Source organism: Osmerus eperlanus, chromosome 25, assembly GCF_963692335.1.
Source record: "Osmerus eperlanus chromosome 25, fOsmEpe2.1, whole genome shotgun sequence".
Lineage (NCBI taxonomy): Eukaryota > Metazoa > Chordata > Actinopteri > Osmeriformes > Osmeridae > Osmerus > Osmerus eperlanus.
The window spans coordinates 7,206,274-7,224,556 of NC_085042.1; the positions used below are offsets into that span (position 1 = coordinate 7,206,274).

General features: G+C 52.1%; 1 protein-coding gene across 7 annotated transcripts in view; it reads right to left on the reverse strand.

Annotated features, from left to right (window-relative positions):
- Window positions 1-292: 292 nt before the first annotated feature.
- Window positions 293-18,283, reverse strand: part of cabin1 (calcineurin binding protein 1) — a 35,082-nt gene continuing 17,091 nt past the window's right edge. For 5 of the 7 annotated variants that reach the window (XM_062451138.1, XM_062451137.1, XM_062451136.1 and 2 more), the window contains 8 exons: window positions 11,570-11,733; window positions 11,291-11,387; window positions 10,479-11,165; window positions 8,703-8,777; window positions 4,647-4,908; window positions 3,177-3,353; window positions 2,795-2,997; window positions 293-2,088 (listed from right to left, as the gene is read on the reverse strand). In XM_062451138.1, coding sequence (XP_062307122.1) covers window positions 1,903-2,088; window positions 2,795-2,997; window positions 3,177-3,353; window positions 4,647-4,908; window positions 8,703-8,777; window positions 10,479-11,165; window positions 11,291-11,387; window positions 11,570-11,733 — 1,851 coding nt within the window. In that variant the 3' untranslated portion in view covers window positions 293-1,902. The remainder of the gene's footprint in view (window positions 2,089-2,794; window positions 2,998-3,176; window positions 3,354-4,646; window positions 4,909-8,702; window positions 8,778-10,478; window positions 11,166-11,290; window positions 11,388-11,569; window positions 11,734-18,283) is intronic. The other 2 variants (XM_062451134.1, XM_062451135.1) reach the window with 2 other exon arrangements.

The following is an 18,283-nucleotide window of genomic DNA, read 5'->3' on the forward strand; positions in this document are numbered from 1 at the left end:
TGGTCTTTCGCGGCTCAGAGAGGAAAACATGATTGCTACACAAGGGACCTAGAGATCGGAGAAAAACTAAAATGTTACTTTTGATTGAGGCTGACCAGAGAGAATGGTCTACAGAATATACTGTAGCTCTTCACTGAGGCCCTAACTAGCAAATTTAAAAAAAGATGACCTTCAATCCAGACCAAGTTGGTTGTTGAAGTTCAAACTTTAAAAAAACAAAAAAACTCATGTATAGGCTGTGTATGGTGCAACAAGTGCTTGTAGAATGTGTAATAAAAGCCATGGGACCAGGTGAGTTTGTCAAATATATTTTTTGGTTTGTGACATCTTTATTATAGTGAAAACAACAAGAAGCCTTCCCAGAAGACCTGAGATAAAGGTCAGAGGTCACGACAAGCACCCTGAACCCAGTGCGTCTCCTTAGCCATTGTGCATCCCAAAAAGCTCAGCTGAAGAATACAAAACAGTATCTTACACCCAAAAATACAAACATCTATTTCGGGGGAAGTCAAGCAAGACTTTTGTTGTGAGATGTCCCTTCAGTGTTTTTTATTTTTACATTTCGTTTATCCATTTTAAAAAGTGTACTTTTTGCAAAACATACAGCGACATCCTTCTTTTTATAGAAAACAATCTGTAAAAACATTCCCTCGTCTTCCTCTGAGTTCAGTTACAATTCAGTTTTTTTTCCTACCAAAACGGATCCATTAGAAAGGCACCTGTCTCATGTCTACGCTCTCCACTTCAAAACCACTGAAATCAGAAAACATCAAACAAATCCTTTCATCTATTCACGAGCTGCAATTCAATCTATATTCGGAACTGACCGGAACGCAAACCTCCTCGAGGAGTTACCTTGTCGGAAAAAGAGAGTTGTAGTACGATATGTACACATGCTATATCATAAGAGACTGAGCCATGCTGGTGAGAGGACCGCTTCCTGGTTGAAGACCGCTCCTCGTTAGCTACACATTCACCAAGAAAAAACAGGACGAAATATCACGACACATAATAACCAAAAAGTGAGTACAAAAATAGAAACCAAAAATCAAATCAGCCGGTAAGAGACATGTTGAAAGTGTAAACATATCCAATCTGCTACTAGTTAGAAGACTGCAGGTGTTTGTCCTAGTGCAAAGCTCTGGAGAGCTCCAAGACGAGCCCTGTGTGCAGCTCTAAGTTCGTGTGTTCGTGTGTCTCCCCCCCCCCCCCCCACACACACACACACACAAACGTCCCTTTGAATGTGAGCTCGTTGCGTAGGTGAGTCTCGTGCCTGTGGGAGCAGCCCTGCTGATTGGCTGCTGAGCTGTTCATTGGGACGTAGCTACAGCCGCCACGACAACCAGACGGGCCAGATCGCAGCCCGCCAAAAAGATGCATAAACTGATTGAAATAAGATTCATTTCCTATGCACAAAGCATAGTCATGGGTTTGGCGGCACTGCAGACAAATATTCTGCATAGTGAACTTCATTTGGACAACATAGTTTGAAGTGAAATCCCACTATATCTCCCTCTCTTGTTTTTCTTTGATGAAATATTCGAGTGAACTTTTGTTGTCTGGCAAGTGTGCTCCGTATGAATGTGGCTTTGTAAACCTGTTACCGTTAAACTAATTACAGCCCATGGACACAGCGTTGACATGTCCAACCACACAACAGTTGGAGGATGACCCACACGGATCTCTCCAGAATGTCCTTCTCACTCTGTTTGCGAATACAGTCCAAGATGGAAAGACAACTGCGGCCACACAGACAAACGGCTGCAGTCCGTTCGGTGGGACCCAGACCCACTAGAGAAGCTTGAGGAAGTCAGGGTCCAGCTGAAGGTCGAGGCCCTGGCTGCTCCAGTGTCCCAGGGCTCTGAGCAGGGGACCCAAGGAACCAAGCTGCCTAGCATCTCAGACGTCCATGTAATCGTCCTCCTCCTCTTCCTCCTCCTCGGACTCGCTCTCCAGGGAGGACTCCTGGCTGGAGGTCTCCTGCACCTCCAGGGCCGGCTGGCTCAGCATCTCCTTCTTCACCGTGGCGGCGGACTGGGACGACAGGATGACGTTCTGGAGGGAAAACAAGGGAGGGCAGTATCTCTGAGGAGGGAGGGAAGGAGAGAGAGACAGTATCTCTGAGGAGGGAGGGAAGGAGAGAGAGGGCAGTATCTCTGAGGAGAGAAGGAGAGAGAGAGAGAGAGAGAGAGAGAGAGAGAGAGAGAGGAGAGTTGAGAGAGTGGAGCGAGAGGAGAGTTGAGAGAGTGGAGCGAGAGGAGAGTTGAGAGAGTGGAGCGAGAGGAGAGTTGAGAGAGTGGAGCGAGAGGAGAGTTGAGAGAGTGGAGCGAGAGGAGAGTTGAGAGAGTGGAGCGAGAGGAGAGTTGAGAGAGTGGAGCGAGAGGAGAGTTAGAGAGAGAGTGGAGCGAGAGAGTGGAGTGAGAGAGAGAGAAAGAGAGAGAAAGAGTGAGAGAAGTGTGGAGAGAGAGAGTGGAGTGAGAGAAGTGTGGAGAGAGAGAGTGGAGTGAGAGTGCAGTGAGTGAGTGAGTGAGTGAGTGAGTGAGTGAGTGAGTGAGTGAGTGAGTGAGTGAGTGAGTGAGTGAGTGAGTGAGTGAGTGAGTGAGTGAGTGAGTGCAGTGAGTGAGTGAGTGAGTGAGTGAGTGAGTGAGTGAGTGAGTGAGTGAGTGAGTGAGTGAGTGAGTGAGTGAGTGAGAGAGAGAGAGAGAGAGAGAGAGAGAGAGAGAGAGAGAGAGAGAGAGAGAGAGAGAGAGAGAGAGAGTGTGAGAGAGAGAGCCCCGTCAGTAGCATGTACCTTGAGCCTCTGCTTGGTCTCCTCTGAGATGCTGCCCTTGGGGGACAGCAGGGTGGGAGTGGGGGGCGTGACGGTGATCTCCGGGGGGAACTTGGTGACGGTGGAGGGGATGAAGAGCTTTGGCATGTTGGCAGGGATGCGGGAGCGGATGCGACTGGGATCGGACAGCCTGGACGGGTCACTGCTGCCGCACAGCTGCTGGTCTGGACAGGAGAACAGTCATCAGGCATCGTCTCCAAGATGTACACAAATAAATAAATACATAAAAAAAACAGCATTTTGCATCGCATCTGCTTTTGCTACAGGATTTACACATTTATACATTCAAAAACTGTAACAATACCAGTTTGAATGTCCTTTGGGCTGGCTAAAGGGAGCAGACCTGAGCTGGGCGCGTGCTGACCAGGGTAGGGCTGTGTGGAGCTGCAGGCGGGGGGCTCCTGGTGACGCCAGCCCCCCCCGTCCTGCCCGGGGGACACGCTGGCCAGCTTCATCTTGTGGCAAAGGTGAGACTCCTGCTGTCGGTACGACAGGCCCTCTGGGAGCTGGTCACGCTCTTCTGGGACCACACCGGAGAAGGGGCACACACACACACACACACACACACACACACAGACACAGACACACACACACACAGAGCACTTAGATATCCAGATATCACTCTGAGATCAAACCACATAGTATCAGAGGAGAGTAACAGGTCATCCTTTGCCAGAAGGGGTTTTATAAGATGTCTCCGTTCCCGAATATAAAGACCGTTTTGCATTCTTTCCTTTGATAGAAAATCAAAATACCTCAAAACAAATCATTCAAATGCGGACCCTGCTGCAGACAGTACATCATTCCCCTTATCTGACTGTCAGGTATTCCAGAGACATGAGTCCAGGTAGCAGTGTGCTTCTCTGACTGATAGTAAATACAATCCCTCTCCCCACGACCTCTTCCTCCAGGTTGCCAGGGAAACCATTAGCCTAGTCGATTTCAGAGCCGTCTGATTCAGAGCGTCGCCTTGAACACTCCCCACCCCTTCCAGTGTGTTTATATCACAGGGCTCTGGCGTGTTCAAGCAAACACCCGAGTAAGCGATTTAAACATGCCGTTTACGCTAAATTGGCGGCGAGAGGTTTGACCCCTGACGTGGGAACTCTCGATATCTTTGTGACGGCCGTCTCCAGCCCCTACGCGGCGAGTCGGGGGAACGCGACACGGACATGCGTAACGTGCGACTTAAAGGATAAACTGTTCAACTGGAAAGGAAGGAGTGAACCGGGTCATGGTTGAGAGATGACCGCGTTTAAGTGAGCTGAGAGGTCAAGCCTGCCCCCTGCTGGCTGTGTGGTCGCAGTGCAGGACAGAGCTCAGGGCAACCTGCCCTATAGAACAGGCTGCCATGACAGCAGCAATGACACACACACACCCACACACCCTCCTCTGACTGGATAACCAATATGATTTCTAAAAAGGTGCTCCCTCAAGATGTCTAGCTCTCCGCTTGATTTAAAGCACCCTATTTGTTCCATTTTGCAAGAGTTTAAGTACATCGCTCGACCGCTTTTCATGACCTAGAGTGTGTGGAAGCTACTGACCTGAGTGTGGAAGGAGGGAAGCTACTGACCTGAGTGTGGAAGGAGGGAAGCTACTGACCTGAGTGTGGAAGGAGGGAAGCTACTGACCTGAGTGTGGAAGGAGGGAAGCTACTGACCTGAGTGTGGAAGGAGGGAAGCTACTGATCTGAGTGTGGAAGGAGGGAAGCTACTGACCTGAGTGTGGAAGGAGGGAAGCTACTGACCTGAGTGTGGAAGCTACTGACCTGAGTGTGGAAGCTACTGACCTGAGTGTGGAAGCTACTGACCTGAGTGTGGAAGGAAGGCCATGGCCGCTGCAGAGAGGCTGACGGTGGGCCTCCGGGGCTGGGGCTGCTCGTGGCCTCCGAAGGGGGCAGGTCTGGGGGTCTTGCCCAGCGGCTCGTACCCCACTTTGGCTAGGCTGTCCTGGGAGGGCAGGGGGGGGCAGGCGGCGTGGCTGAGGAGGACCGGCGTGGGCAGCGAGGCTGGGAAGAAGATGTCTCGGTGCTCCTTGGCGTACTTGGGTGTTGTGGGAGTCTCGCCGGCAGACTGGAAATGAAAGGGAACGAGAGAGAGAAATGGAGAGACAGAGAGGAGAGAGAGTTGCTTAAGAAGGTAGAGAAGCAGACCATTGGGTGACCCCGTCTGCCGAACCCTGTCTCGCTGTACGGAACCCAGCGCCCGAGGAAGCGCACATGCTCCTTGTTCAGGAGTCGCAACCGGAGGAGGATGAGTCACAAGGCTACGCTGTCGCACCTCTCTCCCACAGGAAGAGGAAATGACACCTCATGACTCTCCTGCTACCTGGGCTGCCGGCTAGTTCAGCGCCCCGGGGCCGCCCCTGGGGGGGGAGGGGGGGGGCAGAGGCCCTACAGGGAACAGGCCTGAGGGAGACAGGAGGACGCAGGCCAGAGTCAGGAGGACCACTCCGCGACAGGAGCTGCGCTTAACAACCCCGTGACAGCTCCCGCAGCCGCTGTCATGGCAACGCGGAGGAGCACAGTCGAAAAGGCGAGCCAACGCGGTTGCCGTTCAGCTCGCCCTCCGTAATGGAGGAGAGCGCCTGCCTGCCGCGAGCATCGCCCGGGAAGAGTATGTCAGTTACACAAAATATTCAAAACGTGAGGGGTTCACTTGAGGTGATTTTTGAAACAGCTTAGCTTCTCTACTCTGCTGTAAATGTTGACCGTAACCGTGACTATGGTAACACAACACACTCAGAGAAACCCCCTATTGATCCGCTGAGAGCGGGCGAGCTTGCAGGGTTATTTTCCTACTGCAGGATCCAACTGCTTGGGTTTGGAGTCAAATCCTGCGGTGAGTCAGAGCTGTTTAATCGGGAGTCTCCCAGAGGAATTAACTTAGCCGTCTAAACAAACACACCAGCTAAGGAAAAAGTCTCCCAACGCGCTCCCTCGCTCTGCAAACACCAGCGCTACAGAGGCTCAACACAGTTCCTGGGGAAGCTTTGAAGATTCCTACCTTCTGAATTAAACATGGGGGACGTTTGCATGGGCAGAGGCATACTGAGATCCACTGTGCGTCTGAGGCGTTCCTGCAGCGTTCCTGCAGCGTTCCTGCAGCGTTCCTGCAGCAGAAACGACTCGGACTGCTCCACCACCAGCCAGGTGGTTCCCTTTTCAGACTCAGAATCCAACAGCGATGGCCCCCCGCGTCAACACTGAGATGGGGCATGTGTGTGTGTGTGTGTGGCTGGAAAGAGGCTTATAACAGTGCATGGCCTTTCCTGTTTTCATCACCTTTCAGTAGGAATCCAAACCCCTGGACGTTTTTTTTTTTCCTTCTATTTATATAAAAGTGGCCAGCTTAAGACTTCCCTCACTGTTTACGTTAGAGAGCTGCCGGTTGGTATTCTCCCGTGGCAAGCCAGGTACTGGGCTGTGAGACAGGCCAGGTACTGGGCTGTGAGACAGGCCAGGTACTGGGCTGTGAGACAGGTACTGGGCTGTGAGACAGGCCAGGTACTGGGCTGTGAGACAGGCCAGGTACTGGGCTGTGAGACAGGTACTGGGCTGTGAGACAGGTACTGGGCTGTGAGACAGGCCAGGTACTGGGCTGTGAGACAGGTACTGGGCTGTGAGACAGGTACTGGGCTGTGAGACAGGCCAGGTACTGGGCTGTGAGACAGGTACTGGGCTGTGAGACAGGTACTGGGCTGTGAGACAGCTCGCTCTGGGAGCCAGAACTCATAACGACACCAAGGTCAGGCAGGCGAGAGAGCGAGCTGTGGGTGCACAGCCCCAGCCTGTAGACAGGATCATGAATCACCTCAACACCTGGTCCTGGACCTTCGGAGGATTCCCATGGCGACACCAGGGGAGGTCAGGAAGTGTTTGAGGACAGTGGTGTTATAAAACACAGCAAACAACTCCCTGACAACACAAACGGAAGTATCCAGTTAATAAATGAATCTTAAAAAAAAAAAAAAACTAATAATCAGAGGGAGATGACAGGAAGCGGAGGAGAATGTGTATTTGTCCCCCCCCCCCCAATCCATCTTTCCCATGTAGCCCTGAGAGGGGGAACTGCTCTCTGGGATGACTCACTCACGCTCTGGTTTGGATGAGCACAGAAGCAGCTGACCTGAGGAGGGGACAGGGAACCACTCCCAGCATTAAACCCACTTGCTTTCTCGAGCACACACACGCACGTATCAGACAGATCTTTATACATCCAATGAAGATACATCTGTTTAGAGGTTCATAGTACCTGGTTCCATCACAAATAGACATTTGTACCAGCAATACGATACTACGAAATAAGGGACTAGGATCTGAGTTAGTCTTTGTACACCATGATACACTCAGCTTACGACATCACAATATAATAGTTTTGTTTTCCCAAAACACCACAACCTAGTAGCCCATCTAACACATGTGGTCTAGTGATATTCCCATAGATACTCTCAGTGTTCTGAGTTTTGCATCACCTTGACAACAGGATGTGAAGAGAGAAGCCCTCGTTGGGAGGAGAGGGGGGGAAGCTCAGTAGCTACCCACTGACAAGTCAGAGGAACTGACGACTGGATTCCGAATGCGTAAGACATCAACAGAGTGCTCGGTTGCAATGATTATAGGTTTGAGCGAACGTCACTCGCTCCCTCGCACTCAGTCCAAACAAAGCAATTCCCCCGGGGTTGATATACGAAACGCTGAATGTCTTATCGCCAATTTCACACGTTCGGAATCTCAGATTATCATATGTCAGCATGGGGCTGCTGAGGAAGGAACTATATCTCTGGATAATCATGTGTGCTTTCCCCTTTCATATGCAAACAAGCAACACTCGTACGGCACCAGAGAACGTTCTAGTCTCAACCCAGCGAGTTTGGCAGCTCCTGAGCGGAGACAATGGGGGTCTGTTCTTACTGCTCTCTGGGCTATTAAAAACACCGCCAGGTTGGAGCGAGGAACATGTCAAAAAGACCTGGGGAATTACCCTGCTAGTGTGTCAGCGGGACGACGGCCGCACGTTTCACTACAGACAGCGCCTGTTAATGACACGCGCTCGGCCCACGGTGTAGAAACGCTCTATAGAGTTTCTGGGCTTGCTAGCCCCTGCAGGGACTGTAGTATGTATTCCTATATTCATCATTTCTTTACATATCATGATATATTGTTGATAAGATCGCTCACATAGGATTGGGATTTCTTTCTTTATAGGATCAGGATGGACTGCCTGGAAACGCGTGAAGATCAGGATCAAGAATTCCTATGCCCCGTGACAAAAGGCTAATGAACTCTCGAAACTTAAACGTGTAGCCCCGGATACTGACCGAGCTGGCCACTCACAACAACCTGTAGACCGCAGACAGTCAAGACAGCCGATGAATAAGAAAAAGCCCGAAATATAATGAGCTAGACAAGATAGCTCGGCCCGTCGCCTCTTCATTAGGGCGCTAAACAAGGACACAGTGAGAGAGAGGCTCACGACAAGCTCTCAAACTAGACCGAGGAGCCCAGACTGCCCGAGGCAGATGGAAAAGAGAGAACACATCGCGCAAAGGATGTTTGTCCAAAAGTGTGGATAAAAAGAAACGGAGGGGGTCGAGCCAAGGATGGTGAGTCACAGCCTGACATGTTGTTTAAAAAGGGGGAAGAATAATGGCAGGGACCTGAAGTTTCCTTTATTACACTGGGAGAGACTTCATTAGCTCGAGCACCCCCTGACCAGCTTCCCCCCCCCCGCCTTGATGCATTAAAAAAGAAAAACCAAGGCTCTGGAGGTCACTGATGAAACAGAACACAGATTCCCGGGGAGGAGGTCTCGGGTCCCGGCCCTGGTCGTGTGTTGAGGGGCGTGTGTGCAAACTGCGGACCTACCTGTCTCTGCGCGGAGGCGGCCAGCTGGACCTGGCAGAACTTCACCGCTTGGTCCAAAGCAACGTCCTCGTCGACCTGCGGGGAGGAGAGAGAGAAGAGCAGAGGGGAACGCAGAAAGGGTTAGGAGTGTCAGGGCCTGGCAGTCTTCCCAGAGGCCTGATCCAAGGATGACCTCGTCTGGGGGGGAGGAGGGGGAGGGGGGTGTTACTGACGAAGGCCCTCATTAGGCCACAGATAGCAGATAGGATCCTGTGTGTGGGAGTGAGAGAGTTGCTGCTGCCCAGCAACGTCCTCCACAGCTATGTCCGTCTCTCCTCTCCTGCACGCTAGGCTAGCGCTACATCTGTGGTGCTGGGCTGAAGTGGGAAAGGGAAGACGGTCTGTTCCGAGACTGAACAACTGAACAGAAACTGAGCCGGCCCCAACCGCTCTGTAAAGGGAGTCAGATGGCTGAGTGGTGAGGGAGTCGGGCTAGTAATCTGAAGGTTGCCAGTTCGATTCCCAGCCGTGCCAAATTATGTTGTGTCCTTGGGCAAGGCACTTCACCCTACTTGCTTCGGGGGGAATGTCCCTGTACTTACTGTAAGTCGCTCTGGATAAGAGCGTCTGCTAAATGACTACATGTAAATGTAAAGGAACGGTGGAGAGAGACGGAGTGAGACTTGTCAGGACGTGCTTGTGTGTTCTGCTGCAGAGCACAGGTGGAGGATTAATGAGGACGCCAGGTGAACCTGACTGATCACCGCCGTGGCGTTTCGTCTCCCCTGGCTCGTAGGCCTGGCATCTCTACGATGGTATCTGCGTAATTGCTCGCGCCTATAGGAGCTGCCCCATATTCAACTCGAGAAAATACCGTCGACAAGAGCGAAAGACGCGCGTCGCCATCACAACCACGCGTATGCTGGTAACGCCTGCCAGTCACATAGCCAGAGTCTGGCTGCCAGACCCACCCTGCATTGTAACGTGATTCAGGTCACTGGCCTGTCATTGTAGTCATAAAATTCTATTTAAAGACACCAGTGATTTGTCAGGCTGACGAGATCACCACCGATAACCAGGCCGTCATAAAGGTAGTGTCACAAAGTGTACGTAGGGTAGTAAAAAAATAAATAATAATAAATAAAACACATTCACAACTACAGCAGCCCTCATCCATCCACCCACCTCTCTCCCTTCTCTCTCTCGGCCCACTCTGTTGCTCTCGCATGCTTGCAGCCTCCCACTCCAGCTGCAGCCTTCGGGGCTTGACACACAGCCAATGACAGCCCTTCCACCCCCACCCTCTCTAACCCCTCCACCCACACCCCGCGGTCAGCATTGATCCCCAGCTCAATGAGTCCACAAAGGCTGATGAGGACTGTGCAGTACCAACACCACTGACGCCGATGCCTCACTTCCCCCCCTAACTCCTCCTCCTCAACAGTGCCGTGAGCAGGAGGGCGAGAAACTCACACAAAGCTAAGGCACAAACACACCTAATTACATTCAAAAAGACGAGTCAGGTGGCTGAGCGGTGAGGGAATCGGGCTAGTAATCCAAATGTTGCCAGTTCGATTTCTGGCCGTGCCAAATGACGTTGTGTCCTTGGGCAAGGAACTTCACCCTACTTGCCTTGGGGGAATGTCCTTGTACTTACTGTAAGTCGCTCTGGATAAGAGCGTCTGCTAAATGACTAAATGTAAATGTATAGTATCGGCGTAGGAAATGAGTGTAACACTGCAGAATAATTGATGTCCTTTCAGATGTCACGGTGTGTAACAGTTGCTGTGAACTTGCCTGCTTCATGAGCATGTAGGTCTCGGACATGATCTTCTCGATGCGCCCCAGGTCATAGGTCATGACCTTCTGACCCTGCTGCCACACCCTGTAAGCGTCCAGCAGCAACGTCTTCCCGGACTCCACGTCCTCCAGCATCTTCCTCTTCCGGCTGGGCCTCCTCCCCAGCCCCGGCCCCTGCCCCAGCCCTGGCCCCTGCTCCGCCCCGTACCCCGGCAGCGGGGCTCTGGGAGCGTGAGCGGCCTGCTGCTGCCTGGAGCTGATACTCAGCTCCTCCAGGGACAGCTCCGGAGCCCGGCTGCTCTCCGGCACCTTCTCCCCCAGCTCAGTCCCACTTCTGGGGGCCTCGGTGTTCAGCAGCCTGCCCTGAGGGTCCGTGGGCTTGGCCGCCCTCTCCCAGAGGCTGAAGTCCAGCTCCATGGGCTCGTCCGGTCCTGCTCTGACCCCCTCCGCCTTCCCCGCGGGGAGCACTGGCGCCTGGTCCCCTTTGTCGGGGCCCTGGGGGGGCTGTGCCTGGGAGGCCTCCCTGGGGCCGGGGTCAGGGCCTGGGGCAGCGGTTCCGTCAGAGAGCCCCGGCTTCTTAGGCAGGGCCTGTTTGACGTCGTCCGCACCGGGTCTGCTGGATGTGTCGGTCGTCGTCATCTCCCCCATGGAGGGTAAAGGCGCTTTGGAAGGCTGCTCTGAAACCTGACAGTGAGAAAGAGCAGACAACCATTTGAAAAACACGAGCACACACACACACACGCCGGAGAGATGAACCCCAGGGCTTCTTCCTGGTTCGCGAGTGTGAGAGGAGGCCCCTGGCTTCCTACCCCTGTGAGACTGTTCAGCTTGTCCTCCAGGACTTTCACATTGAGGAAAAATGCTCTCTTGGCCAAAACTTGCCGATCCACATCCCGCAAATATTTCCTTCGAAACAAGGGGGTTGGGTAGAAAGAGAGAGAGAGAGAAAAGGACATGTCAGTTAAATATACTTAACAGCACATAACATCTCCAAATATCCACACACGCACACACACACACACACTTGATCTGAAGCCCAGGTGGTGCACCCCCTGCTGGAGGTGTTGTAGCGGCGCATCATCTCTTACTTTCCCTGGTCAGGCGTCCTCTGGAGCATGAAGGAGACCTTCAGCAGAGTGTCGTGGTCCTTCAGCAGAGACAGCACCTCCAGCAGCAGGACGATGGAACGGTTCATATGCGACGCAAAACTCCCCGGGCGATCAATCTCATCCACTGGGATACGCCAGATGCCCTGGAGGCGGTGAGAAGGAGGAGGAGGGAGGGAGGGTTAGGGACAGTGCCAAGACGTTAGTCAGCCACAACTCTCCTCCACCAGGCAGGTAACGACACGCGTTACCGTGGCGTTTGCTGCTGATACTTCCAAGAACGCGGCTGTGTCGGGTTTTGGTCCGGCTTTGCACAAATCTGTCGAGAGCGAGCTTGCGATAGGCGCCGGCAAACTGCGACGGGATATAATGCAGGCGCTCCTAAGTATTGTTAGTGCACCTACATGAACGCCACAGGTTACCCTCCCCACAGCTTCACAGACAATGGAATACAAAATGAGGCCTCTGGTTGGTTAAAGTGGTTCATTCATTGTGTGCCTTGGTCACAAGGGTAAGCTAATTTTGGGCAATTTTCGGCGGCGTTTTGTTTACGGACATGTGCACTGCTGCATGCTAGTCTACTGCCAGCTCCTTCAGGGACTGTGCACTGTGAATAATACTGACACGAGGAAACAATTAGACCCAACAGTGAGAATTGGACAACCCCCAGGAAAGCAGGGAGAGGAGAAGGCCACATGAATTAATTTGGGCCAAAATAAAGGCATTACAAAAAGAGAGAGTCCTAATGAGAGAATGGAAATATCTGCTCTGCAGTGTGTGTGTGTGTGTGTGTGTGTGTGTGTGTGTGTGTCTGGAGGCAGACAACCCTTGGCTGGATCATTAGGGTACTGTTATGTATATGGGTTCATGCAAGTACAGGGAACTCTCATGCAGTAGTGAGAATGTTGACTTTTCATTTCGCTTGTGCACACACCATGAATGCGAGAAGTCTCCATGGCAAACGAAGGGGTGCCCAGCTCCCCAGCTTGTTTAGCCAGGGTCCTGGGTTCTACGGCATGAGTGCCTTTTAGCGGAAGATATGCTTTCAGAACTCTGTGTGTGTGTGTGTGTGTGTGTGTGAGCAAGTGACAGAAAGGACAGAAAAGCCACACATATCGCAATGGAACTAAACAAATGAGCTCTCTTTAATCAGATAGTCTACCGCTTCCTCTTGACTATCACACCAATAATCACACAGACTACCGGCCTTCGTTCCACCATAACTACCAGCCCTGCATTGTCATTTAGAATTTTCACACAGGAGAAAGATTCGTTTGTTTGGTCGTTGCCTATCAAGTTACATTTAGTCATTTAGCAGACGCTCTTATCCAGAGCGACTTACAGTAAGTACAGGGACATTCCCCCCGAGGCAAGTAGGGTGAAGTGCCTTGCCCAAGGACACAACGTCAGTTGGCACGGCCGGGAATCGAACTGGCAACCTTCGGATTACTAGCCCGATTCCCTCACCGCTCAGCCACCTGACTCCCTAGTTCAAATGCATTCTTGAAGTTGGAATCGACCGAAGAGCATTGTGACGTATCGACTCATTCCATCTCCAATAATCTTATCCAATAAGCTGTAGAAAGCACAGTGTGATGCCAGTTTGATCCCAACAAAATTAATCAGAATTAGGACAATGTGGACCTGCACAATCTAGCATAGCAGTGACTTACTGCAGGAGCTCAATCGTGCTGGACTAGAGAGGGCTTGAACCTTTCAATGCACAGATTACCAAAAGCCTTCCCACAGGGCTAGGACTAGGCCTTGGTGGAGTGGGGTGGGGGATCAACAGACCTAATGGAGGGAGGCCTCTTCCTCAGCCGAGAAACTTCCAACCACAGCAAAGCTGTTTAGAGAGAGCTGCACCACAGCTTTGCACAGATTACCATGTAGCACAACAGATAAAGCAGATTTGTAAGACTTTACCAGCATAGATTTTTTTTAATTTTAATAGCATCTTTTTTCCCCCTCTCCTATTTTCAGTGGGGATATGTGACCCGTAGTTGACGGGGGATATGTGTATCACTCCAGCAGGCTATGGAACCAGGTTCAAGCATCACAAGAGCTTAAAGGCATCACTGAAACTCCCCACCACGCAGTTTTTTGAATTAAATTGTAAACAATAGATGTTTTGGAGGAGGAGACAGCGAGGAGAAGGCAGCGATTACGGCCTACGCATTCACACATCCGAAGCAATTATGCATCACTAGTTCAGTCATTACACATCACAAAATCCCGACTGTTACAGGTCACATGACTGGCCTGGAGAACAGCCGTCATCTCACTCTGCTAGCCAAGAAAACAGCAGCAGCAGCAGCAGCAGCTAGATGCAAACAGAGACAGAGATTCTCCCCGGTGTGTTTCCCAGAGGGAGAACACATCGATGTGGAGGGTCCTGACTCAGATCCAGGGCATGGGATGTATCCCAGGGGAGTCAGGTGGCTGAGCGGTTAGGGAAGCGGGCTAGTAATCTGACGGTTGCCAGTTCGATTCCCCGGCTGTGCAAAAATGACGTTGTGTCCTTGGGCAAGGCACTTCACCCTACTTGCCTCGGGGGGGAATGTCCCTGTACTTACTGTAAGTCGCTCTGGATGAGAGCATCTGCTAAATGACTAAATGTAAATGTATCCCTCCTCCCCCCCTCCACACCAACTTCCTCCTTCCCTCCAGCCCCATCTCCTCCCCCCTACATGGTCCCCCACACCAAAGCAGCACCCGGCTCATATGGGACCTTAGTCTGGGTAACCATGTCTTTTAGAGAAGTTGATTAATTAGTTTTCTTCTGGAGGACAAAAATGGAAACGAAGGGAGTTATTTCCCTTGTTCCTTCTCCAGATGTCTATGAGATCCAGTACGTCACACTAATGAACACCATATCCAGCCAGCCCTGGATCGGAAATCAGGAACCAACCGAAATGAGGGTTTAATAAAACATGCATCACTTCGTCCACCTGTAACAAACTAAGAACGTGAACCACTTGCCCAAGTGTACCAAACGATCATTAAAACGAGGGATTTTTGATTCCAGGGGGGGGACCTCCCCCATGCCTCTCCCTCTCTCCTTATCTGGTCATAACCGATGAATCCCCTCCCCTTGTCGCCCTCCCCTCGCTAGAACAAGCACACACAGCCCCGCAGGATCGAGCCAACATCACCCCAACATCAACACCCTGGGTACATCGCAAACAGTACTTTCAGGGAATACACTGGCCCAGCATAGGGAAACAGCGACATCACGACCACGCACACACAGACACACCGGAACAACCACACAGAGAAACCCTCTCCTCAGGCAACAGTCAGTTGGTCTCTAGAGGGATGCTGCTATGTAGAGAAAACACACGCGGCGGGGGAGAGAGAGAGAGAGAGAGAGAGGACTCGTCTGCGTTGACGAGAAACAGAACGCGCTCCGCCGCACGAGACTCCTCCCCCGCGAGTACAAACGCCCGACAACTCCTGCAAACTGTGGGAGAATTCCGCTCGCGTAAACCCATCGTTAAATCACGCGCTCGCTTGCTAAAACGCGGCCAGGAGGAGTAGGACTCACCATCACCGGGGGAACGTTACCGCGCCGACGCCTGGTTTAGTGTTCTCTTTGGCTGGATTCCCGCTGGCGCTAAGCGGCTCCAGCGGCCCTGGCAGCACTCCCACCCCGATGGAAACTCCCTCCCAGATAGCGAGAGAGAGAGGCGGGCTGCATTCGGGGGTGCCGGGGCGGTCGGGAGAGAAGCGGGGCTGAGGACTGGAGGCTAGAGCGCGAGGAGGAGGAGGAGGAGGAGAGGAGCGTGAAGGGGAGCAGAGACGACGCAGGTGTCAGGGCCTGGAGAGTCAGCGGCGTGCCACTGACAGGCAGGATGACTTGCTCCTCGCTCGCTCTCCAACCCTGCCATCTCAAAACACAAAAACACCCACGCGTTCCCTCCAGCTCCGCTCTCCCATGACCCCAGCCTGCTACGGGGCTGGCTCCCTCCTCCCCTCTCACTCCCGCTCTCAACCACAGCCTACCACCGGCCCCCCCCTCACACTCCAGACAGCCAATCGGAGACAGGCCTGAGTTAGGTCCCGCCCCTTAATCACACGCCCACACAATACATACACACACCGAAGGGGAAGAGAGCAATGAGTAAAGAGAGATCTAGAGCAGCTCAGAGAGAGAGAGGGAGAGACAGAGAGAGAGAGTGAGAGCACGGGAGAGAAAAAGAGAGAGGGGGGGAGGGGGAGCGAGAGAAAAAAAAGGGAGGGGGAGAGCACGCTCACACGACAGAGAGAAAAGCAACAGGAAAAGAAAGAGAGAAAGAGTTGGACGGCTGGGAAACAGATGGACAAAGCCAGACAGATAGGTGTTTGGAGAGAGGGCAGAGAGGGGAGGAGGAAGGAGAGGTGGAACATATGAGAGAGTGAGAGAACGTGAGTTTGTGTACAAATGCATCCATCCATCGAGAGAGATGAGAGAGCGAGAGAGAGCGAGCGAGAGAGCGAGAGAGCGAGAGAGAGAGAGAGAGAGAGAGAGAGAGAGGACTCTCTCCCTGCAGGATAGACCGAGGCGGTCGGGGAGCACTTCCTCACACAACAACAAGCTCACCTCCTTCCTCTCGGCGCTCTGCTCTGACGGCCAGCCCGCTCACCACAACAAACATCCTAAGCAAACGCATCTTGTTTGTCCTTGCTTCCTGTTGTTAAACCAAGATTTTTACAGAGAAAAAAAAAAAAGCCAATCCGTGGGGAGGGTAAACAGCACGACAGAGAAGTGGACCGAACGCCTGCAAGATCCTTAGAGAGACGCCCACATCCAAAATATGGAATTTCAACAATTTCAAATGTATTCATGTAGACCTGCCACTCCTCCTTTGCAAATAGTAGATGGTTGTCCTGGACTAGGCTCCTCCTACACTCTCAGCTGAAAACACATCACAGGGTGTCTGTACTCTTCACTACAAGGCAGAGAAACACCAGAATGTTCTGGTCTACCGCAACAACAGAAAAAGAAAAGAAAAAATGGTCAGAGGGAGTGGGTGTCAAGTTAAAAAGTAACTACAGTGGGCTGAAACAGATGAACAAAACAAAACATGTCCCCTACCAGTGGATGAATAGTACTAGTATTACTCACGTTGCAGGCTATTACAGTAAGCATGGTCTCAACATAAGATGTTTCGGAGTGGTTTCGGATGTTATTCAATTCTAGTCAAGTCTATTTATAGAGCACATTTAAAGAACTGTTGACCAAAGTGCTGTACAGTCAGAGCAGCAAAAGCCATAAATCAACACAACACATACCCAAAACAAGTAAAAAATTTAATTCAAATACAAAAGAAATGGCTGAACGTCTACCAGAAGAGGCGGCTTTCCTCCGGAGCATGCAGCCGTGTGTGTGTGTGTGTGTGCGTGGGTGGGTGGAGGAATATGTAAGCACATATGTGAGTGGGGGCAACACTGTGCCTGAGCGAGCCTGCTGTGCCTGTGTGCAGGAGGAGAGGACAGCCCTGCTACAGGGGCAGAGGACAGCCCTGCTACAGGGGCAGAGGACAGCCCTGCTACAGGGGCAGAGGACAGCCCTGCTACAGGGGCAGAGGCAGCCCTGCTACAGGGGCAGAGGACAGCCCTGCTACAGGGGCAGAGGACAGCCCTGCTACAGGGGCAGAGGCAGCCCTGCTACAGGGGCAGAGGACAGCCCTGCTACAGGGGCAGAGGACAGCCCTGCTACAGGGGCAGAGGACAGCCCTGCTACAGGGGCAGAGGACAGCCCTGCTACAGGGGCAGAGGCAGCCCTGCTACAGGGGCAGGCAGGGATGCCCAGCTGGCTTCACTCACACTTGCTCTGTGGGAAACTGGATCCAAGTTCAACCGTGCCTGAATCGCAGAGCAACACCTGCCAGCACTCAAAATGTCCAAAATGTTTCGACAAGCACCAATACAAAAAATACAAGGAGTTCTGCTTGTAGCAGGACAAACCTCTCTTCACAAATATTTTGCATCGTCACGTAAAAAAGAAAAAGAATACTCTTCTGAAAATGGTTCATATTCCTCAATATATAAGGCAGAAGCTAGGGTAACTAAGAGCTATGGTTTAATCCGTTGGTCAGTTTGACTGAGGGCACGGCACCCCCTCCACAAAACACTGGCACCAATCACCGCAATAAATTATGCAACCCGGCCTCAAGTGAACTGGAACATGTCAAAAGCACCAGAATATAGGTTAGGTTGGTTATGCTTCATGTGTGCCCAGTTGATATAACCTAGCCAAAGAAACCAGGAGGAAGAACTAGGGCACCATGACCCACATACTGTTACAGGACTGAGTGATCCACAGCGAGCAGGCACTCGATGAGGATGCCCGCCCAGGAGAGGAGCACCCATTAGAGGCTTGGTGACACCGACTGCCCCCGTGGGCCCGCACATGAACCTCCAGGGTTGTAGACCCGCCCCGCAGAGCCACGGTTCAGCGTTTTTCACAGCTGATAACAAGGTCACTAATCTGCAGCTAGTATGCCGCTGTGGGTAAACGCATCTGCTGAATGAATACGCTGTACGGCAAGACTACAACACCGCTAACAACTTGGAGTTCTGACTGCAGAGGAGCCCCAGAAGCATCCAAACCAGACACATGGTGCTCCAGACCAGCGCGCCGTCAACAAAAGCGGGTTTTTTTTTTAGCATAAACCAGAGACGTTGTTTGTTGTGCCCGCCCTCCGCGGAAGC